The sequence below is a fragment of the Diabrotica virgifera genome, chromosome 1 (genome assembly GCF_917563875.1).
Source record: "Diabrotica virgifera virgifera chromosome 1, PGI_DIABVI_V3a".
Lineage (NCBI taxonomy): Eukaryota > Metazoa > Arthropoda > Insecta > Coleoptera > Chrysomelidae > Diabrotica > Diabrotica virgifera.
Window position 1 is genome coordinate 134,313,955 of NC_065443.1, and position 26,003 is coordinate 134,339,957.

The following is a 26,003-nucleotide window of genomic DNA, read 5'->3' on the forward strand; positions in this document are numbered from 1 at the left end:
ACACCGGAGTGATTCCCACAGATTGGCTCAAATCCATCTTTGTCGCAATACCTAAAAAACACAATACGAGAAAATGCTCAGAATATCGATTAATTAGCCTAATGAGCCACACTCTTAAGATTTTCCTAAGAATACTTCACAACAGAGTTAGACGCAAATGCGAAGAAGATCTCGAAGATACCCAATTTGGTTTTAGAAATGCTATGGGTACCAGGGAGGCACTTTTTGCGCTTAACATCCTATTACAAAAGTGCCGTGATCAAAGAAAATATGTATTTGCATGTTTCGTGGACTTCGAAAAGGCATTCGATAAAGTACAGCATGTAAAATTAATGCAAATACTGGAAAATATCGGAATAGATGACAAAGATATTCGTGTCATTAAAAATTTGTATTGGAATCAAACTGCTACGGTCAAAATTGGAGATAACTACACCGATGAAATCTCCATACAACGAGGCGTCAGACAAGGTTGCATTTTGTCACCAACATTGTTTAATGTTTACTCGGACCAGTTATTTAAAAAGGCACTTCAGAGACAGCCATATGGAATAAAAATCAACGGAGAACTACTTAATGTGATAAGATATGCAGACGATACAGTAATTCTGTCAGATAATATTGAAGGTCTCCAAATTCTGCTTGATCGTATTCACGAGGTAGGAGAGGAAATGGGCATTAAAATACACTCAAACAAAACCAAATTTTTAGTGTTTAGTCGTGACCCACATCCCGATGCAAAGCTTCAACTAAACGGAGTCCAAGTTGAGAAAGTTCACAAAATGATCTGGGAACTGTGATAACAGACCAACTAGATCCAGACATAGAAATAAAACGTAGAATAGCAATGACTAAAACTACTTTTACGAAAATGAAGTCATTTCTTTGCAATAATCATCTCAGTTTAGAACTAAGGCAAAGAATGGTCAAGTGCTATATTTGGTCCGTACTTTTGTATAGTGCAGAAGTGTGGACGCTAAAAGTATCGATTATGAACAGAATTGAAGCATTGGAAATGTGGATTCATAGACGGATGCTGAAGATACCCTGGACAGCAAGAAAAACTAATGAAGAAGTACTAAGGAAGGTCAACAAAGATATAGAACTGCTAAAGACTGTTAAACATCGAAAAATGTCTAATCTGGGACATATAGTGAGGGGAAGTCGATATAAAATATTACAACTGATCCTTAAAGGCAAAATAGAGGGCCGTAGATGTGTAGGACGAAAACAAGTTTCTTGGTTAAAAAACATTCGTGAATGGACTCAGATATCAAATGCAAGACAACTATTCCATATTGCAGAAGATCGAGAAGCCTTCGCAATGGTGATCGCCAACGTCGGATAATTCTGATATGGCACGTGAAGAAGAAGACCCATCTCATCTGTGGTCTCCCTCTGTTTCGGTTATATGTCCATGGTCTCCACTCTGTAATAATTTTATTCCACTTTCGTCTTTTGTCTAATCGTATGACCGGCGAATTTCCATTTTAGTTTAGCTGTTTGACGAGTAGCATCTTTAACTTTTGTGATATTTCTTACCCAGGAATTCCTTTTTCTATCTGACAGTCTTACGTACAATAAAGATTAGAAAAATAAAATTTGGGGCAGCTCCTAATGCAAGGTTAGGCCTGTTATTAGTCTAACCCGACTGGAGTAGATAGACGAATTGAGAACCGATGCTAAAAGATATTGAGGGTGGACAACTGTAGGAAAGTAGCCAGGGACAGAGATACTTGGAGGTGAATGCTGGGGAAAAACAGGGCCCCACTTGGGCTGTAGCACCATAGAAGAGAGATATATAGGAATCGAATATAGGAATTGGATCGCATTTTTTCACTCCGCCAATTAATAGCGAAAACGCGAATGAAGGATGCGCGAATGAGGAGCTTTTACTGTATATTTTATTTGCTGTTATTTTCATTACGTCATTTTTTTAATAGTAACAAAATTAGGTGTTTACAAATTTTTTGGCAATGAAATAGCATTCTTGAGATGGTCATAATATGGTCGTTTATTGTCTTTTAAAAAATCCTTAAGTCTGTCTGCTTCTCTATAACCAGACTCAATGGCTCCGTGCACAGACGAATAATGGTCACGATTCGTAGCCTCTCCAGCAAATTGAATGAGGAGCCGACCATCATATGTAATAGGTTCTAACAAATGCTGTCTATCTTCTGGCCTGGTTTTCATTGATTTGTACGAATAACTACCTCGGAAATTGGGGTTGTTGTACCAGTTAGACCTGTAATGAAACAGTTAAGTGATGTATTATTATCTAATTTATTTATATGGTTAGTACAGTATATATCCCGATGCAAGTCATCAGCATTATAGCAAGTGACGTCACATGATACCAACACAAAATATTTCCAACACAAAAGTCGTAGGTCTATTACTTCTTAGAACCTTTTAGTCAAGTACCCTGGAATTCGTAACTGAAAAAATACCCCAAAGATGGTTAAAGTCGACCTTCATAACTATACCAACAAATAAAACATGCGAAGACTTAAAAACAAATAGCCTAATGAGCTACTTACATAAAATGATTTTAAAAGTGATACACAGCAGAATATTATATAAAAAATGCGAAAAACTAATATCATGGACACAGTTTGGATTCCGCGATGCCTTATACCGCATTTATACTCAGTACTGTTGGACAGGGAATTGGGCAGGGAAGTGGGCAGCGTGAATGTGTAAATAGCTCACTCGCGCTGCTGATTTAAACTACTCTCTCTGTCTCTCTCACTTGCCGCCGGCAAAGCGGCAAGTGAGTAAGAGAGCAAGACGATGCTGTCGTCACATTCCATTCTTGAAAGTCGTTCGTAAATGAGTTATGAGAACATTGGCGAGGAACTGATGTGAACACCTCACTCGCGTCGATATCGTATTTCGGGCAATATTTCCGACAGCGGCATTAGCAGTGGCAATAACTGAGTATAAATCCGCATTAGGCACATGAGAAACTTTATTCGCTATCTAGGTGCTTATGTAGAGGTGCAGGGATGTTAACTGTGACGTATATAATATTTACTTTATCGACTACAAAAAGGCATTAAATAGAGTAAAATATGATATGCTAATAACAATCTTGATATAAGCGGGATTATATGATAGAGAGTTTCATATATAATTTATATTATAACCAAACTACCAACATTAAAGTGGACGACCAATTAACAGAGGAAGTCTCCATAGATAGAGGAGTCAGACAAGTATCCATTTTGTCCCCAGTATTTTTTAATATATGCTCCGAACATATATCTTCGAAAAACTTTTTACTACAAAACCATAGTATGGGTGAAAAAGTATAAGAAGTATTGAGTATGGGCACAGAGGCATGTACTGATGTGTAATTTTTAAGCAACGCACTTTTTTTACATTGCTCACAAATTCTATAAAACCAACATAAATATGCACAATTAATGTATCGATCATAAAACTAAAACTTAAATAAAGCTGAAGAAAAAGGATTGATTAGCATTTGAAAATGTAACAAAACATGTTACAACTGTTACAACTACAGTTTGTTGTGCAAACGGATTTTGAAAATTTCAATATAATTGTTTCAAGGTCATAATGACTTTATAATTTTTTGTTAATCCAGACCTGGATTTTTCTTGTGATTAATAGTTGGGTCGTTTGGATTCTAAATGATTCTTATGTGTATCAAATTCCAAAAAAATATACAGGGTGGTTCTAATAATAAATGTAGTATGTGACCTCAATTCACCATTCAGGTATTTTCGTTTCCCAATGAAACACCCTGTAGAAGTTGATTATTAGACGGGCCAGAACGTTTAAACAATGGACAAAGTGGTAATGGTAAATGCGGGATGTAATGTTTGAAATTACCTTAATAGTTTAGGATTTTTCGGTATAACAAACTTATTTCCCAGGAACATATTTAGTGTATAGTAAATACCGTTCTTCAAAATCTGTTCGTCCATGGTTTCTAGGGCTGGAACAGTGTCTCCACTCAGCGACACCAAGAGCAAGTTAGTATTTTGTATAGCTCCAATATTACAAAGTCCAGTAATCCAAGAGCGCCCATCCTAAAATAAGATAATAATTACGTGAATGCTAAATTGTAAAATTCCCTCATCTTCTTTAGTCTCAGCATCCGTTATGGCTTGCAAATTTTAGAAGCGTCGGAGGTGTAACCAGAAAAGGTTCCCATTGTTTTCTATCTGGTGGGATGTAGAGTAATATTTTTAGTGTTATTTTATGTGCTATTACATTGAAAACTTAGTTTTTGCCAGCAGTTGCCGCTAGGGTATCAGTGCCATCTCGTTGGTTGCAATTCGTAACTTCACGCCGGGGTTTCTCCTGGTTGGATCAGAGAGAGCAGCATATGTGCTTCCTAATGATAAATTAATAATAGGTCTGGATACCGCTTATGAAAAAACTTGATTAATAGCAAGCTGAAAATTTGTTAATATCTTAAGGGTGTCTAGTCGGATAAACTTTGATATATGGGAACACTGGAACAGGGGAAGTTTTAATTATGAAACAGGTTAAAAATTTGAAATGGTCAGACCACGAAAACGTCACATGTATTTTGTCCGACAGAACTTCCAATTGATTTGGTATCCTTTCATTAAACTCTCATGCAAAAATCAGCCTTCTATTTATCACCTAATGGGCATTATAATGAGTGGAACACGTAGAACATGTCAAATGACAGGAATTATGACAGTTTCGAAACCGGTAGAGGTGCTTGCTGCACTCTCTGATTGAACTAGAATATAATGCGGCTGTAGTTTCGTGTTGCAACAAAATTGAAAATGGTTATTCATTTTTTAAGCTAATAATTGTTGTTTTGAATAAATATTTGTTTATAACTGATAGTGTTTCAGTAGTTTTTTATATCCTACCTAATTTATAATGTAAACTCTTCCACTCTTATCACAGCTCCAATCTGATGTATTCAATAACATATCTACATCAGACCTTCTTATTTTCCCAATATTTTATCTTTCTACCTTAGGTACCTTTCCCAATATTATATCTTTTCTACCTTTCTCTATTTAGGTTTTATCAAAAGACAAAAATCTATCTTAATTTTCAATTCATATTAGGGGAGAGTCGGCTAATGGTGCGCGTCGGGTAATTGTGCGCATCAATGTTTCTAATCTACTATTTAATAAAATAGCAATAACTTTATTGTCGGGCCTCTAGTAGCAACTGCCAAAAATCTATCCTACACAAACGAATGTCGGGAGATACTTTACCGGTTGGCAGTTATACATGTTTTCGCGTGGTATGATATTGTTTGTGTGTCTGAGAAAATAAGCGATAAGCGACTGAAATATAGCTTAAATAATACTTATATCCTTTATTTCTATACCATTTTAAACACTGATATAGTTAGTTTTGCTCAATTTTTTTGTTTTTATCAAATTTTGTGTTATGTGGTGAAGTGTAACCTCGTTTAATGGTGCGCTTTGCGCCGGTATATTGCCGGTAAGTTATATAAAGGCATTTTTTACGTTTTGTGACTGTCATAAACATTTTTTATGTTTTGTGACTTGTGTCATAAAACGTAAACAAGCGTTAAATAACCGTCAAAGTAGAGAAAGGAGCAAAGAGAAAACCACGAAATAGAAAAAAGGTTCAAAAATGAAAATTTTTGAACACAACAGCTCCGAAGTTATTTCAGAAAGTGAACTGTACCATGATGATGAGTTGGACGATCTTGTGTCAAATCAAAATGACTTTGGTGTATTAATTGTGGTATCGTGCAAGTGTTCTATATAATGTCAATGGTCTCATGCCATGCGTATACGACAGGATAGTCCAGAAGGATATATTTACGACTTCTGCAATACTTTTTTTTTAAATATCTGTAACTTGGTTTCTTATCTTTTTTCGTATATTTGTTTGTTCCTTTAATATTTATGTTCAACAAGCTACATTTTTGAAGGTCATTTTTAAGTTTTATTATTGCGCACAGTTATCCGACATATGGGCACCATTAGCCGAATAGGTCGGGCAATTGTACGCATTATACTAATTGGAAATTTCGCCTCTCACCAAAACCAGTAAAAAAACTAGAGGAATTAACATCATATAGGCCAATAAGTTTACTGCCTTTGCTTTCCAAAGTGCTGGAAAAATTAATAATGAAACGCATCAAGCCAATACCTGATAGCAAGAATCTCATACCAGAACATTAGTTTGGGTTTAGACAAGAACATGGAACCATAGAAAAAGTCCATAGAATAGTAAAACATATCATCAACGACTTTGAAACTAACCGATATTTACTGAGCAGCGTTTTTTGACATTAGCGTTCGATAAAGTCTGGCACAAAGGTCTACTCTATAAACTAAAAAACCTATTGCCTCATCCGTATTATGAATTTCTAAATTCTTACTTATCTGACAGATTCTTTTCAGTTAATTACCATTCAGAATATTCAGAATATACCAAATAAAATCAGAAGTACCGCAAGGCATCGTGTTAGGACCAATGCTGTACCAGCTTTTTACTGCAGATCTACCAACTTCAAGAACTACAATAACAGCAACGTTCGCAGATGACACAGAAATACTCGCCTCACATCATGATCCAGTAACTGCCTCAAGAAACTTACAAGGCAGCCTTAATAATATTCAAGCATGGTTAAAAAATGGAAAATTCGAGTTAATGAGACCAAATCAATCCATGTTACCTTAACACTAAGAAGAGATATATTTGTTCAGCAGTGTTATTAAATAATCAAATTATTACTCAGAGAAATGAAGTCAAATATTTAGGTTTAGATCTTGACAGAAGATTAACATATAGAACACATATATTTACAAAACGAAAACAATTGGGTCTCAAACTAAGACAAAGGTTTATTGGCATGAAATCACAATTAAATCTCACAAATAAGATCTTAATATACAGGGTGCCCCAAAAAGATTCGTCATAAACTATACCACAGATTCAGGGGTCAAAAATATGTTGATTGAACCTCACTTACCTATATACAATAGTGCACACAAAAAAAGTTACAGCCCTTTGAAGTTACAAAATGAAAATTATTTTTTTTTCACATACCTAAAACTATTAGAGATTTTTCATTAAAAATGAACATGTGGCATTCTTATGGCAGCAGCATCTTAAATAAAAATTAAAGTGCAATTTGTGTACCCCATAAAAAAATTATGGGGGTTTTGTTCCTTTAAACCCCCCAAACTTTTGTGTACGTTCCAATTTAATTATTAGTGTGGCATCATTAGTTAAACACACTGTTTTTAAAACACTTTTGCCTCTTCTGGCTTTTTCGATAAGCCAGTGTTTATCGAGATATTTTGAATATTTATCGAATCCACCACATATTTGTATATGGTTAAATACGATTATAGAGACCTGTTATTAATCTGAAAATGTATTTATAATTTACATTTTTAGGTATATTTTGAAAAAGAAGCCTCATCTCGATAAAAGATTACTTATCAAAAAAGAACTAAGAGGCAAAAAAGTTTTGAAAACACTGTGTTTAACTAATGGTACCGCAATAATAGTTTAATTGGACGTACACAAACATTTGGGGAGTTTAAAGGAACAAAACTCCCATAAAATTTTTATGTAAATATATTAAAAAAGAAGCCGCATCTCGAAAAATACTCGCTTATCGAAAAAGTACTAACAAGCAAAAAGTTTTAAAAACGTTATGTTTAACTAATGGTACCACAATAATGAATTAATTGGAACGAACACAAAAGTTTCGGGGGTTTAAGGGATCAAAACCCCCATAAAATTATTATGGGGTGGACGAATCTCACTACAATTTTGTTTTAAGATGATCCTGCCATAATAATGATACATGTCCATTTTCAATAAAAAATCTTTAATTGTTTTCGATATATTGAAAAAAAAATCAATTTTCATTTTGTAACTTCAAAGGGCTGTAACTTTTTTTATGAGCACATTTGTACTAAGGTAAGTTAGGTTCAATCAAACTATTCTTGACTCCAGAATTTGTGGTATAATTTACGACCAATCTTTTCGGGACACCCTGTATAAAGCAGTACTGAAGCCAATATGGACGTATGGAATTCAGTTATGGGGTTCTGCTAGCAATTCAAACCTAGAAATCATACAAAGATTTCAGAACAAAGTTCTTCGAATTATAACCAATGCTCCATGGTATGTTTCTAACAACATAATAGAAAAAGACCTTCAAGTTCAATCCATAAAGACTAAAGTCATACAGTACAGTGAAAAATACAAAAACGAAACTAGTGCTCACTCTAATGACTTAGTCCGCGAGCTGTTTAATGTCAACGATGAAGTGCGTCGACTAAAGCGTTTTAAGCCTACAGACTTAATAAACAGATTTAAATAAAATTAATTAACCTGTACCACTACATTATTAACTTTGTTTGTTAATTATATGTTAAAGGAAGCCTCTCACTGGAGAGAATTCCTACATGTCATTTTTTCTTCTAATAATTGTCATAAAATTTACTTATTTTTATGAGTGATAACAGATTGTAAATTAAATGAAGCTAAATAAAAAAAATATATTAATTAATATACTTACGCTAGTCGTAGGACCTTCTGGAAATTTTTCTTTTGACGATTGAAGATCTTCTCTGGCCCACAATAAATTGAAACCTGTTAAATTACCCCACCACTTCGTCTCGTACTTGAGAAATACTGTTCCAGTATCTCCGTATCATATATTTTCTATAGCTTTTAGTTTATTTTTTGGGAGTTTGGAATCAAATAAACTGTTTGCTTTTGCTTTCAAAACTCCCAGAGATGGTGTAAATATTACATGTTTTGCTTCATACGTAGATGCGTCGGAACATACAATATTTAGTCTATTATTAGAAGGGTCCATAGTAATTTTAGTAACTTCTTTGTTTAAATGAATCTTATTTCTAATCGGAAGTTCTTGTTCTGGATTCGGGTACTTTTTTGTTAGAACATCGAGATATATCTTATAGCCGTTTTCCTTCCATCGCAGAATGTGTCCTTCGGCCTCAACAAACTCTGTATTGGCCGCTAGGTCATTCCAAGTCAGAGCTGCATCCAGTCCCATTGCAAAATAATGGATAAAATGGATAACAGATTTGGCCACTTCCAATTTTTCTGGGTCATTCTGGTACTTTTTTAGGAAGACTTCATTAAAACTGGAATAAGGATAAGTAAAATTTTTGTACATTAAACTATAGAAAAAAAGTGTAAGCCATATAAAACATGTGCCTTCTGGTGGCAGATAATCAACAGATAGACTTTAAAAACAATATTGGTGGACGAAAAAGATAGAACTTCAAAAAAAGAAGAAAGCTTACCAAAAGTGGCTGACTACAGAAGATTAAAGGAGACAAAGACAATGAAGCAGGCAATCTTAAGAAACAAAAAAGAAATAAAGAGCAGAAAAACCAATACCAGTAAAAATATAAGGTATACATGGACAGTTTAATGGGAAACTCACAAGAAAGGGAGTCATGAATACTCAGGACAGAATAAAGAAAAGAACAAATTGACGATTAGTGAACTCCGAATTCTAAACTTTTGTTTGGATGATTTGGAAAAGAAGTTCTGGTTAGTTGAACGAGCAAAAGTACATGTTAAACAACAACTGTGGAAGAAACCAACTATTTTTCATCAAAGGAAATTTAAATTGTCCAATCTATTTAAATTAATCCAATGAATTTGATTATGATCTATGATTTACGAACTGTCAAGTTAAAAAACTTGAAAGCCGCAGGTGTGGATGATGTATGTATGCAGTGAACAAATAAAGCATCTAGGCCAAGCAGCAAAAAACTGGATCTTGCAACTGTATAACACGTGCTGCAAAGCCTGCGAAATTGCAAAATAATGGAGAAAATCTAAAATAATAGCCTTGTTAAAACCAGGAAAGGACCCAGAAAATCCCAGTAGCTACAGATTTATTTCGTTGTTGTGTCACTTTTTCAAACTATACGAGAGACTCATACTCGCCAGAATAAAAAATGTCGACAAGCACTTTATTCCACAACAAGGAGGATTCAGGCCAGGCAAATATGGCACCGTTCAAGTCCTCGCACTAACAGAACACACTGAAGAGAGCTTTGAAGTAAAAGCTTATAAAACAGGGGCTGCTTTCGTAGATTCGACAGCAGCCTGTGACACAGTAAGGCACAAAATGTTGCTCCGTAAATTATACGACACTCTCGATGACCACCATCTGGGTAAGATTGTATATCCCTGCAAAACAGACGTTTTTTCATTATGCTGAAGGGCAAAGTAGGTAAGTTGAGAGTTCAAAAGAACGGTCTCCTAAAGGGAAATGCTTTAGCACCAATGCTCTTCAATATACACCTACACAGATGACCAACCTACGAAGACCGAAACCAAGAACTTCCTCTATGTTGACGATCTCGCAATATGTGCTCAAGGAAATAAGTTTGAACAAATGGAGAAGAAACTCGAATCTGCCTTAAAAACAATGAGAGCGTACTATCTGCCGAATTTCCTGCGACCCAAGTCTGCGCCTTCCACCTTCGCGCAAAGTAAACCCAACAGAATATCGTCAAATACCTGGGGCTTCATCTTGATTCTAAATTAAACTGCAAACAACACATTCTAAAGAAGAAGAAACAAATTGAGTTGAGAGTGAAAGAAAATTATTGTTATAGGTCAAAAATCTCGAGTCTCAATTGAGAACAAACTGCTTATTTATAAAACAGTCATCAAACCTATATGGACGTACGGTATAGAACTATTGAGTTCTATATGTTCTATGTGGAGTGCCACCAAATCAAATACAACAATTATCCAAAGAACTCAATCAAAAATTCTACGCATCATCGCAAATGCCTCGTGGTACATTTCCAACCAAAGCCTTCATATAGACCTCAAGATCCTATTAGTCAGCACAGTAATTCAAGAAAGAGTCAAGAGACACCACGAAAAATTGGAAGGCCATCCCAACCAATTAATATTACCACTACTGCAGCCACTAAATAACAGAAGATTACAAAGATTATGGCCCATAGATCTTCGCTGAATCTGAGGTGAAACCGCTGGGTGATGTACCTCATAACGCCATATTAGTGTACAATACTATAACAACTGTTATTGTACTTGCTATCAAACTAACTCATAGAATATGTAATTCTGATTGTTATTAAATGCTTACAAAAAAAAACTCTCAAGTCTAAATAAAGCGGCGGGTTTTGTAGAACTCTCAACACGCAGAGGCGTTGCAGATCGCATAGGGAAAATTAAACAGATTGCGGATGAGCGGCATGCCCTATATAAACTCGAACACCACTAATGCGACGAAAATCTAGGAAAAGCTTCTGTGAAACAATGCAGGATGAACCGTATGAGTATATTCCTCTTCCCCAGGTTCAATGGACCGGCCAGTCTCTAGAATTTAACACTAGAAGCACCAGAGCGGTCATTTTTACTGCTTTCTATTTTTGACCGTATGTATTACTTATTCATAGTTGTTTTAGAGAGTTGATAATTTAGGTCTTGTCCTAGATCTGTTTGAGGATTATAATTCCTCCTTTACAGGTACTTAGTGTAAATACTTTTTGAGATGTGTTAATATATACCTAGAAGCACCAGGGCGGTCATTTTGACTGCTTTCTATTTTTGACCCTTTGTATTACTTACTCATAGTTATTTTCGGAACTTGATAATTTAGGACTCTGCTGCATCTATTTAAGGATTACAATTTCCATTTTACAGGTAGGTACTTAGTGTAATTACTTTTTGAATATGTGGATGTCTACCTAGAAAAATGCGGTGCTTATTACTGAGAAGTACCAGATCTGAGCGATTATCAACAGATAAATTTGCACTTGCGTCGGCAATATGGAACTCATGTATAGAGAATTGTATGTTTTTCTATACCTACACGCCTACATCTACCTAAAATTTATCTATCGACGAACAGTTTTTTCTCCACGAAGGCAAGATGTCACTTCACCCAGTACATGGCGTACAAACCCAATAAATTTGGAATTAAATTGTGGTTAACAGCTAATGTCTAGTCCAAATATTTATTGAACGGATTTCCTTACCCAGGGAAAGATTGAACGACGACCAGACAATCAACTTCTAGGGGAACATGTAGTTAGCCATCTAATGAGAGCATTTATGAATAAAGGAAGAAATGTCACGACGCATAAAAACTATTACGAAAGAAGTTTACCACAATGTTGGAACAATAAACCGAGCAAGAAATGATATTCCTCCGTCAATAAGAAACGAAAAGATGGAATTACACAAATCAAAAATTTTCATACATGAAAACTGGAGCTAACCAGGTGTACTAGAGAAAAATGATCACACATATTTGAGCGTTGAGTTCTTTATACTAAAATAATATTGATATAGGCAGAGATAAAAAGGAAAAACCTGAAATCATTACCTACTACAACCACACAAAATATGGAGTAGACGTTGTAGGTCAGATTGTCATACCGTTTTCAACCAAATCAATTTTAAAAAGATGGCCGTTGCAGGCTTTTTGTACCTAATATCTTAGATATGGTAGGCAAAAATGCTTGGATTCTGGAATACGCAAGTTACTGGCTGTCAAATATCTAGGCAAACTTTTCTACTTCAGTTAGAAGAAGAATTGCGACAAGATCATAATATGACTATGGGCAGGACAACATCAACGGATACAAATCAGAGATACAACATCTCAATCAAATAATAAACGTAGGCAGTGGCAAACAGTGAACTGCAACAAAAATAAAACATGTGAAATTTGTCATATACCTATGTAAAAAATGTTTGTGTAGGTCTTGTACAAGCAAAATTAAAAAAATTTGCTATTGCATAAATTGTTCTTAAATAATTAAATAATTTTTTTTTAATTAACTAAGTGTGTCTTTTGTTAGTAGGTATTAACTCAATATACGTTTTTTTCCAGTAAAAAAGGATGCTAAAATAACTGGTGATAAAAAATTCTAATACCTCTCATCTTGACCGCTCCGGTGCTTCTACGTATGCAAAAATGCTGGTGCTTGTAGTGTTAAAACGTCGAAAACTAGGAATAGGATAAGAACGGAGGTCGCTCCAGTAAAATCAAACATGGTAAAATGGCAGATAATAGACAAAGATGATGTGAACTGTGACTGTGGAGAAACACAAAAACATCTTCAAACATACAGAAACTGTACGTATGGGTGTACCGTCGAAGATGTGTGACTCGCCAACAAAGGTGGACCCGACATAGCCTGATAACGGGCCGAAATTTTATGAATGACGTATCCGGTCACGATAAAGTATTAGTCTGGGCCTGGGCTGATTATCGGAGAATAGGCCATTTTTGGGAAAAGTTATTTACCAGCAATTTTATTGCTGGAATCGAATTATAAGATCCTATATATTAATAATATAGGTATGCAAAGTACTCAGATAGTGTGCTACTTTTTTTATAAACAAAATGGCGCCCGAAAATCGTGTTTTTTTCAATTATTGCTCTATAACTCCGAATATTTTAACTTTACAACAAAAACACTCAAATAAAACTTCACCGTGATTAAATTCTGCATAGAGATGTGTTTTTCCCGATCTGATCCGACGAAAATTTTCCTCAGAAAATGCGGGTTTTCCCAACAAAATCTTTCATTTTCAAATAAAGCTTTAGATAAGTAATTATCTACCAGTAATTAAATAATTTGGTGCCTTAGAACCCTTCTTGCTTTAGATTATAGTTCCAGAAGCTGGTGAAAATTAAACGAATATTTTAGCAACAATTCACTTGTTAACCCTCCGTTAGGCGCGTGGTCTACAATTGTAGACCACTCTCCTTTAAGTGGTCGCCAATTGCATAAAACTGCACATACGCCCCCATCCCGCTTAGTAGCTGTCACTAATACTTCCAACTTACTCTTCAGTTTGCTAAACGCCGCCGATCTGTTTGCATTATTTTTTTACCATTATTCAAAGAGCACTGGTCTACAACCGTAGACCACGCGACTAAGCGCGTTCCAGTTTTTAGTTGTATATATAAAGTTAGTATGTAGCCTGCTGTGTATATAAAGCTAATAACATAACTGAAAATGTTTCAAGAAGCGACTTCATTGAAAACTTAGCATGGTAACTAATCAAACAGCAAATTGAATATGGATCAACTATGCCTTCCCTGCTAAGAGAACTTAGACGACGAGCTCGCGTACTGCTCGGAGTTTAAGAAGTCGTACCCCCTTCCCCTAATATTCCAACAAATTACGTGGGACGATGTTGTAATTGTGCATGAATTTGCAATATGCCAACAAGAAGGGCATGCCAAAGATGTGACACATTTGCATTCAAGGATCATTTTGGGGATATATGCACTGAATGTTTGACGGACTAAAACTGTGCCATTTTGACCATTTAATAGTTTTGTTCTTTTTTTACTTTTTAGTTCTATTCTTTATTATCTATCCCTATTGGTCATTCTATAAGTTCAAAAATAAAAAATATTTGTGTTTTTTACTAAATTGAGCTTATTTTTGTGACCATTTTCATTTACTTGCGAATAAAGACCCAAAAAATCATGACCTCGTTTGTAATTTTACCACTGTCAAAATGAGAAAAGCCAAGGAACAAACCATATCTAATATCAAAGTGCGAACATAAATAAATATGTTATTAACCACTAATTTGTTAATTTTGTCAAAATCCGGTATTATACGACAAACAGCTATTGGTCTACAATCGTAGACCACGCGCCTAAGCTTGTCAGCAATAGCGACGCGCCTAACGTAGGGTTAATTAATAATTTACGGTCGCAATAATAACCAAAATAATTATGATACACTGACCAAACTTTGAAATCTTATAAAGATGAGATGCCTATTTAACATTTTGTCGACAAAATATAAATTTTTTATATTTTTGCATAATCTTTAAATGTTAAAAAAAATAGTTATAAACAAATTAATGTTTCTCAGAACGTTTTTATTATATTATAATTTTAAAAAATAGGTAAAATGCGCATTTCAAATATCTTGAAAATTAATGTTTTAAAACTTTTTTGCAACCATTTGCAAAAAAGTTATGAAACAGCAAAATGAACATACGATCACTACGGTGTTTATAATTTTTTGATTCTTTCAAAGCGCAGAAGTGAGTTTAAAGTACAAGCTAATTATTTACAATAAAATATCGATTATCAGTTTAATGGTTATATTTTAATTAAAGATTATAAATATATGTTTTTGTAATTTACACGAGCGAAAGCAGACTAATACAGTACTGTAGCTAAAATTTTCACTCGGAGCGACGATCGGCCGCATGTCAGTCGCTTCGAGTGAACATTTTAGCTCCGACTCTTTATCAGGCCTACTTTTGCGCTAAAAATTACAAAAAAAAAGTATTTTTAATCTTTGATTAAAATATAACCATTGCACTAATGTTTGACATACTTTGTGAGTAATTAGATTGTACCATAGACTCACTTTTAAGCTTTGAAACAATTAAAACAAATTATAAACAACGGATAAATCGTATATTTATTTTGCTGTTTCATAACTTTTTTTCAAATGGTTGGAAAATTTTTTTAAAGTATTCATTTTCAAGACCTCTGAAATACGCATTTTAAGTATTTTTTAAAATTAGAATATAATAAACAATTTCTGAGAAATGTTAATTTTTTTATAACAATTTTTTTAAACATTTAAAGATTATTCAAAAAAATGAAAAATTTATATTTTGTCGACAAAATATTAAATGCAATTTTATAATCTTTCTAAATTTTATCAATGTCTCATGATTATTTTGGTTCTTATTGCGACTGTAAATTGTTAATTAACAATTGAATTGTTGCTAAAATATTCATTTCATTTTCACGGGTTTCTGACTTTATAATCTATACCAAGAGAGCTTTTATTTCACCAAGCTATATAATTATTCATAAATAATTACTGGCCCAAAAAATCTATTTGAAAATTCGAGATTTTGTTGGGAAAACCAACATTTTCCAAGGAAAATTTTCATCGGAGCAAATCGAGAAAAACATGCCTCTATGTAGAATTAAATTGGGGTCAATTTTTATTTGAGTGTTTTTAGTTTTAAGTTAAAATCTTCGGAGTTATAGAGCAATAATTGAAAAAAATACGATTTGTTGGCGCCATTTTGTTTATAAAAAAAGTAGCACACTATCTGCGGACTTTGCATACCTATACTAATAATATATAGGATCTTATAATTCGATTCCAGCAATAAAATTGCTGGTAAATAACCTTTCTTTGTACTTTACTAATTAGACCAGCGTATTATAACTATTTTTATTTCAAAATTTAAAGAATATGCAAAAAAAAGAAAAATTTATATTTTGTCGATAAAATATTAAATAAGCATCTCATCTTTATAATCTTTATAAGTTTGATCAATGTATCATGATTATTTTGGTTATTATTGCGATCGTAAATTGTTAATTAACAATTGAATTGTTGCTAAAATATTCGTTTAATTTTCACCGGCTTCTAGAATTACAATCTATACCAAGAAAGCTTTAATGTCACTAAGTTATTTAATTATTGATTAATAATTACTTACCTAAAGCTTTTTTTGAAAATTAGAGTTTTTGTTAGGAAAACCCGCATTTTCCGAGGAAAATTTTCGTCGGAGCAAATCGTGAAAAACATATCTCTATGCAGAATTTAATTGTGGTGAATTTTTATTTTAGGTGCTTTTGTTTTAAAGTTACAATCTTCGGAGTTATAGAGCAATAATTGAAAAAAATACGATTTGTCGGCGCCATTTTGTTTATAAAAAAAGTAGCACACTATCTGCGGACTTTGCATACCTATATTATTAATATATAGGATCTTATAATTCGATTTCAGCAATAAAATTGCTGGTAAATAACTTTTCCATTAATTTTGCTAATTAGCCCAGAGTATATAGTAACTAAGTACGAACTATCAATAAAAATGGACAATAAAGAAGACTTTTTGAATACATACCGTCGTGGAATTTCAGTCGAATAACTTTCAGTACTGTTCTGAAAATCTCCTGCAAGAAAAAGATCAACGATAATGTCATCATGAATCTCTTTGCTGAGTTCTTTACTTATGTTCTTCCGGGAAGATAAATAAAACTCCTTTGCCGATTCAACGCTTTCCAACAGATCCAGCAGGTTTTTCCTTTGAAGATCCTCGTAGATGATATTTCCCTTTTGTCCATCGCAATAAGTTGCACCCAAGTCTACGTTTGCACCATCAAAATTCACAGTTTTTACTCTTCCACCAATACGCGGTTCGGCTTCTAATATCATAAAGTCGTCAATGTCATTTTCTAAAAGCCTTACACCAGCAGCAAGTCCAGATGCACCTGCTCCAATTATAACTATTTTATGGTACTCGTTTGAGTAAATAAGTTTCAAACAAGCCAAGAAAAGTAATACGATTAAGGAAAGTCTAGACATAATGGATATTTGTTGGTTACTAAGTTGATTATTAGATATTTATATCAATACTTCTGCATAGGATTACACTGATAACGTCCTTGCACTTATTTATAAAACCACAATGTTTTATAAAAATATAAATCTACATAAACTACATAATAGCTGTTTGATATTCCACAAAGCAACAACTTTAATCAATATATTATTTATTAATGTAATTTTAATTAGTATAAACTAACAATCTGATGATATTTAAAAACAATACTATAATTTAAATATTCTATTTGTCTAACCTTGGGACTCAGTGGGATCTATCGTCTGTTATTGAAACACCAAAAGCACTTTGATAATTTATTGATATAGATTGACACTAGGGTAATTTAACAACCCCGGGAGAACGTAGCTGTACCGATATGTGGCTCGTACGCGAATTAACTTGAGTATGTGTCTCTAGCTGAGATATCATAGTTTTCTAGAAAATAAATTTGGGTCATCGGACTTCCTAATTAGAAATCGAACGAGTCGTACGCTTAAAACAAGCTCCACAATAAAACTAGTTTTTTAAGTGTTAAAAAGCAACAAAGTAATTCTAGTTTTACGTATAGAGTGAATCTAAGTGATTGTTCTTGCGGCCAGTACAAAAACTGTGAATACAAATTATTATTTAATCCAAATAATTAACATTTACGCTAAATCCACGTAGACAATAATCAATTTTGGATATAAAGCAACAACTTTTTATACCTACCTGCTGTTAGTTCTGGTATTAAAGGGACAGGACCGTACCTTTAACCCGCGAGTAGTCGCGCGGTGAGATAGAATCTCAATTTTTATCCATTTTCGCGATAACTTGATGAACAATTTTGCAATTTTGAAAGAATTTCGTAAGTGCCTCGAGGAAGGGTGTAGTAATGCGTAGGATTTTTTTCTTCTTCTTTTTGTGGAATTTATGGCTTTGGGGAGAGCCAATTAGCTTTAACCAGCGAATAGTCGCGCCGTTAGATAGAATCTCACATTTCATCCCTTTTTCGTAATACAGTAAAACCTGTCAGTAACAGTCACTAAAAATGAAAGAACTATTGGCCGATATAGAAAGGTGGCCGCTGTTGCCAGTTTTTGTAGTCTACATATAATTGGTTTGGGAAATTTTTAAACTGGCCGTTTGGACAGGTGGCTGATGTTGGCAGGTCGCCGTTAACACAGGTTTTACTGTACATTAAAATTTGTCAGTAACGGCCACTAAAAATGAAAGAACTATTGGCCGATATAGAAAGGTGGACGGTATTGCCAGTTTTTGTAGTCTACATATAATTGGTTTGGGAAATTTTTAAACTGGCCGTTAGGACAGGTGGCCGATGTTGGCAGGTGGCCGTTAAAACAGGTTTTTTTTAATAAAACTGTTAGAAATATATATTTCCAATATAAAAAGTAGATAAAAATAGTACAAAATAAAAATTTGTTTTAAATTCGTATTTTGAGATAGAATCTCACACGCGACTATCGACGTTACAGAAGTGAGCGCGACTACTCCCGGGTTAAAAATCATCGATGACCATAATAATTGAAAATGGATAGTTTTCCGCCTCTTGGGGCTCCTGATCAAGAACTGGAGCACAATTTAGCAAATACAACTATAAAACAGTCTTTTGCCACTGTCACAAATCAAAATTTACCTAAATTCCCGTTAAAGTCACAGGCAGTAGTTTTTCCTGCTTTGAAACATACAAAGTTGGAAGAATATTTGTTTGCAGTTGGTGATTTAATGCATCCCAAAAATATTATTTTCTCTTTTAGAATGTCAAATGGTCGAATTTGTATTTACCTAGCAAGCGAAATTGTAGTTAACAATTTTCTACAAATTAATAGGGGAATAATAACTGTAAACCACCAAAAAATTTAGGGTCGTTGATTAATATCACCAAATGAAAGATTATTGATATCAGGTATTTGTCCTTCAATCATTCATTCAATTATTGAAAATGAACTTTCCAATTTGGGATTAAATTTGGTATCTCCAATTAATTTTTTAAAAATTGGTACATCAAATCCTAATTACAAACACATTTACAGTTTCAGAAGGCATACTTTTATTTCCCCCCTGTCTCACCAATACCTGACTCAATAATTGTAAATTACGAAATGATATCATACCGTATATTTCTTGTAATGGAGAAAAATTTATGTACTATTTGCAGGCAAAAGGCATATTCGGCTGAAAATTGTCCAATTGTTTCGGAAACCCAAATATCTCAAATACAAAATGCTGCTCCAACTACTTCAACTGATCCAATAAACAAGGAATACATTCCAACTGCTTCAACCGCTTCAACTACCTTAACTGATCAAATAAACAATAGGGCTTTTCATTCACAGTCATTTGTTTCGAGCTTCTGTCATGTGTCACATAATATTAATATATCTATGTCATACGTTATTGATAATACCAATGATACAAACCAAAGACGTATGACGTAGATATATTAATATTATGTGACACATGACAGAAGCTCGAAACAAATGACAATCGATGAAAAGCCCTATTAAAACCTTCCAACTGATTCAACTGCTCCAACTACCTCAACTGACCAAACAAACAATGAATATATTCCCCGAACGCAAACTATACCTTCGTTTACTATAACTTCTATACTATCGACTAAACCTAATATTTATTATTTACCCGCTACTCATGCTACACAAAGTACTGACACCCAACAAATATCACACGATCCTCCTTCAAACAAACGAACTGTTTGTGAAATTATAAGCCCTCCCCCAAATGATACTCCAGAAAATAGCTCCTTTCCAGCTCCAAAATTAAAAAAGCTAAAGTCCTCAATCACAGATGCAAGATCAATTCAAGTAATGGAAGATATAAAAAATTTAGCTAGACCAATATATGACGATACTTCAGTAACACATTCACTATCTTACGAAACAATCGTAGATATATTGGAAAATGTTCATGGTATCCCTGACCCAATAAGCTTAATAAAAACTTATACAAATGATCTCGAAAGCCTATTGAATCTTTTAAGTAAACTACACACAAATTTACCAAATAAGAAATCAAAAGCTAGATGCACTAGACTTTGAAACAAAATACTTAAATTCATACAACCAGACACAAACACCGAATTTGAAAATAAATTTGAAAAAGATAAATAATAGCTTTCTCGATTATCCAGTGGAAACTACGGGGGTATATTACACTCGTCTAGAGATGTTACAACAAATGGTTAAAAAACTTACACCATCCATACTTTGTTTACAGGAAAACCATTTCAAAAATACTAAAGTTCATAATTTAAAAAATTACACCTGCACATATAAAAATAGAGAAAGTGATTATGCTGGTGATGGCGTAGCGATCTGCACTCATTCATTTATCGATGTAGAAATTCTTCAAATCAATACACAACTTGAAGCGGTCGCAATTACTATCAAAGGGCCTATAAAGATGAACATATGTAATATAATATATATTCCACCTAGACAAAACCTAAGCAATAATAGTATCGTTCGCGGTAACGATCCCCTACTTGTCCAGGACTACTTCGCATGCGCACTTTAAAAAAGAGCGTTCTCTTTCTTAAAGTGCGCATGCGATTTTTAAAGTGCGCATGCGAATTAATCCTGGACAAGTACGGGATCGTTACCGCGAACGATACTATTAGTATGTATGAAATACAGTAGTAATGAAATATTAGATTTAATAAAACAAATACCTTCACCTCGTCTAATACTTGGTGATTTTGATGCAGATAATTACATATGGGGATCACAAAAAATTACTCCATTAGGTCGTAAAATCGAAACAATGTTGGACAATTTTCAACTAAACCTACTAAATGATGGAAGAAATACTCATTTTGACATCTCAACTGGTAAACCTTCCGCTATAGATCTTTCAATGTGTGATCCAGCATTGTCAGCTATCTTATCTTGGGATTTACTTTCTGATTTAAATGATAGTGATCACTTTCCGATTGTAATAAGAAATACTGACAATATACAATATTCTTGCAATTTCGTAAAATGGAATATCAAAAATTTAAATTGGCAAGTCTATTATAATCTAGTTTTAAATGAAATGGACACATTACACAAAATTTTACAATCTAACCATAATATTGAGAGTCAAATTCAAGAGTTTTCCAATGTATTCCAATGTATTATTAAATGCCGCCGAAAAAGCAGTTGGTAAAATGAATTCCAAACAATTAAATTCATCAGTCCCTTGGTGGAACTCTGAATGTCAAGAAGCTATTAAACTTTCAAAAACAGCATTAAATCGATTCAGAAAATATAACACACTTGAAAATAAATTAGAATTCAAACGACTAAAAGCTAGAGCTAGATTCATCATTAAAAGAAGTAAACGTGAATCATGGAAAAAATTTATTTCTGAACTAAATTCATCTACACCAATTAATAAAGTGTGGCAGATGATACGAAAGATATCTGGGAAATACGCCCCAAATCACATTAACTTCTTAGAAGAAAAACAAAAATATACACTTCACCTCTAGACATAGCCAAAATCCTAGCTAATAGTTTTAAAAGATTTTCAAGCGATGATGTTCTTCCTCCAGATTTCTTGACCAAAAAAGAAAGGGCTGAATCCGAAGATATTGATATACCGTCTGATGACCTCTCTCCTTTAAATTATCCCATGAGCATGGTTGAATTAGAATACTCATTGAATAATACGAAAAACTCTTCTCCCGGTTCCGATAACATCCCTGCAAATTCCCAAAAATCTGGAGTTCGTCTATCATCATTCCCATTTACAAACAAAATCAACCAAAATCTACTTTAATTTACATTCATACAGACCTATTTCTCTAACTTGTGTAATGTGTAAAGTCTTCGAGAAAATTATATCTAACAGATTAATGTGGTTTATAGAAAATAAAAAAATTACTTGCCCCGGAACAAAGCGGATTCCGGAAAAATCGTTCAACACTGGATAATCTTATTAGTTTAGAGTCTGAGATTTATGAAGCAATAGCATGCGGACAAAAATGTATCGCAGTATTTTTTGACATAACTAGGGCATACGATACAGTATGGCGACATGGTATTATTCAAACACTTAGTCAATGGGAAATAAAAGATAATATACCACAATTCGAAAAAAATGTCTTATCTCATCGAACTTTCAAGGTACGAGTTAATGGAACTTTATCCAATACAGAAATTCAAAAAATGGAATTCCCCAAGGATCAAATTGAAGCGTCTCCCTATTTCTTGTTGCAATAAAAAATATTATCTCCACTTGTGCCTCACCGGTAAAAGTTAGACTCTTCCCTGATGATTTTATCATATTTGTTAAGGGAATAAATGAAAAGACTCTTTAGGCCCATCTACAGAAAGTGTTATCGAAACTCGAATCATGGACAAATTCTACTAGTTTCAATTATATCAACCACAAAATCAAAGGCTTCATTATTTTCAAAAAAACAAAGTTATATCACTCCAGAACTAAAACTGTTTAACAAAGACATTAAATATGTTGAGAAAATTAAGTGTTTAGGCCATGACATTTGACAACAGATTATCGTGGAATCACCACATTCATGACCTTAAAAGTACTTGTCAATCTGCACTTAATATTATAAAAACAGTTGCACACAACAAGTGGGGAGCAGATAGTAAAACACTGACTCTTATGTACAAGTCATTGATCAGGTCTCGATTACGCTAGTATTATCAATCGAATACAAAATAGTGCTTTGCGAACCATACTAGGTGCAATTTATACTAGCCCAACTGAAAGTTTACATTGTGAAGCTGGAGAAACCCCCTGGAATTTCGAAGAAAACAGCTTTCCCTAATATATGCGGCATCAATACAGGCAAATCCCATGAATCCTGTTAACCACTACATAAATTCAGACCGTTTTAGGAATATTTTTACAAGACATTCTAGGCTTGACGTTTCTTTTTGTGAAAGGGTGAAATGGTCAATGAACTTGAATTCAAATTTCCAGATATGTATTTTTTACCAACTGTTAACACTGTTCCTCCATGGACTATTTCTATCCCAACTATAAATACCAAACTCTCCATACATAAAAAAACAGATAACCATCCCAAAGTATTATAATATGCCCTCCAAGAACTCAAAACTTACGGTACCTAATCATAATTTCATATATGCTGATGCCTCTAAAACCATGGAGGGAGTGGGAGCAGCATTTATGTTCAATAAAACTAAAATATTAATTAAACTCCCGAAATTAACTTCCATGTATACAGCCCAGTTAACTGCTATCGTCAACGCAATAAATTTTGTGGTAGAAAATAACATGAAAAATCCTGTCATTATTACGGATTCCCCTAAGTTTTGTAACTGCCTTAAATGACCTATATCCTCGTCATCCAAGTCTACAACTTATTAAATCAGCATTACACCAATTTCAAACTATGAATATAAATGTCAACTTTGTATGGATTCTATCACATATCGGAATTGCTGGTAATGAAGAAGTAGATTCATTGGCAAAACTAGCAGTAATAAGCACGGAGCTGTAGAAATCAGAAGCATTCCACATCTAGATGTAAAACCTGTAATCAAAAACTTGGTAATTAATGTTTGGCAGATGAAGTGGAATCAATCAACATCCAAACTGCGAGAAGTAAAACATTCAATACTACCTTGACCATTCTCTCTCGTCTGAGAATAGGCCACACCGCTATCACGCATAAACATCTGCTGGAGAGTGAAGTAAAACTACAGTGCTACGTATGTGATATTGTGCTCAGTGTTCGCCACATTTTACTGAAGTGTCCTCTCTATTGCATGGAGAGACTTCAATATAAACTACAAGACACCTTACAAGCAATATTAAGTGACGGAACTGATATGGACAATTTGACATCATACTTGAATTCTATAAATATACTAACTAAATTATAAACCTTTTAACTGTATCGCGCCAATGACCCTTTGAGGTTGAGGCATAAATAAAAAAAAATTTGGGTCATCGTTGACACTAGAACCCCGTGTTTCATGCATCTAACAAGGGTAATTAGTTTTACTTTCGTCAGCGATTTCCATTTCCAAATTATATGGTGTACGATTGGTACCTAAATCATTATCGAAAATTAGTTGTCCGCATGTATAAATATAATAACAAATTATTTCATGTAATCTACTGGTTGATAAAATTATACTGTTTAATATCGGATATTAATTCTGAATATTTGGTATTGAACACTATTCAATATGTTGAAAACAATTTTATTGATTGAAAAGATCTACCTACTACTAACTCATCATGGAGAAGTTACAAGTTTAATCTGTTACATGTTTTTTATTACATTTGTTTCGAAGTTAAACCCCACATGCTTGAGCTAATTACAAATATAATTGTATAGCTATAATTACTATATAAAGGATTATTATTTTGATCTGTTTTGGTAAAGGCCAGATGGGAGAATCTCTGTAGTACCGCCTAGAAAAAGGTGGAAAGATGCAGTCAGAAAAGATCTGGAGAAAATGGGAAGTGAGTCAATGGGAACTAGTGGCACAGGACTGACAAAACATGGAAGGCAATAGTAAACGAGGCAAAGACTCATGAAGAGTTCTACCGCCATCAATGATGATGATTGTTACTTTGATCAGCAATAGAAATGCAATTATTCAATAAATTTTAGGCTGAACGTGGCCTCTACACTACACAATAACATTATAGAAAGAGTGTAATAGCAGAAACGGCGCAAAAAATTTATGTCTATAACAATAAACATATTACACTTTTACTATATTTTCTAAAATTGACTATATTTTATCGACTATGAGGTACATTTACCCAGTGGTGGCTCGTATCACTTTAAGTAGGTAGTGCCAGAATTCGGGCAGCTGCCTAAATTTTTAATGACGGGTTCACGATATTGTCAAAAAGGTATAAAATAGAAATTTAAAAAAATAGGTGCGGATACTTTAACATTATGTAGGTATATACCATTTCTGGGGTGTCAAGAAATTTTAAACATTTAAAATGCATTCAGTGATGGATTTGAGATCATGTCCGTCCAACAAGTAAAATCTCCAAAATCTATCAACTTATCGCCCTTTACACAAATATCGGAAAACTATAACTAACTGAAATTCACCAGCGACGCGACTTCTGTCGTTTCATCGGCAATCACTGCAACACAAAGATAATTTTCAATTTCTTTCCTTATTTCCTTATGATAAACATCTAAGATGCACTGAAGGAATTCATTTTGTGGTGTTTTGATGTACATGCTTTTAAAGATTTGGAACTTTGAATATGAACCTAAGTCGTTGTCTAATTCGGCTAAAATTGAACAGTTCCATAAAGATGCCTCTATTTCCTGAATTTTCCTTTTCGTCGTGATTTCTCAAAACTAAGTCGAAAGTTCCACAAAACTATATAGGTATAATTTTTAATTTGATTCAAAACATATCGATTCTTTATTCACTTTCATTGTGTTTAGTTAGACTATCACGATAAGCTGAATTTAACTCGGGTTTTATTAAAAATTAAAAAATTTTAAATTACTTAAAAATATAATAGTTTATAATAAAAAGTTTAATCATTAAAAATGCAATAATTATAAATACAAAAACGAGAGAGCGAGCGCGTAAAAAAACTCGAAAATATAATGTA

The 26,003-nt window shown here is 33.7% G+C and overlaps 1 protein-coding gene across 1 annotated transcript; it reads right to left on the reverse strand.

Annotated features, from left to right (window-relative positions):
- Positions 1-1,886: 1,886 nt before the first annotated feature.
- LOC114337201 (uncharacterized) lies at positions 1,887-17,463 on the reverse strand. Its single transcript, XM_028287608.2, is given in 4 exon segments — positions 1,887-2,245; positions 3,859-4,058; positions 8,543-9,137; positions 16,917-17,463. Coding segments are annotated over 4 exon segments (1,542 nt in total). The 5' UTR covers positions 17,378-17,463; the 3' UTR covers positions 1,887-1,959.
- Between the last annotated feature and the right edge of the window lie 8,540 nt (positions 17,464-26,003).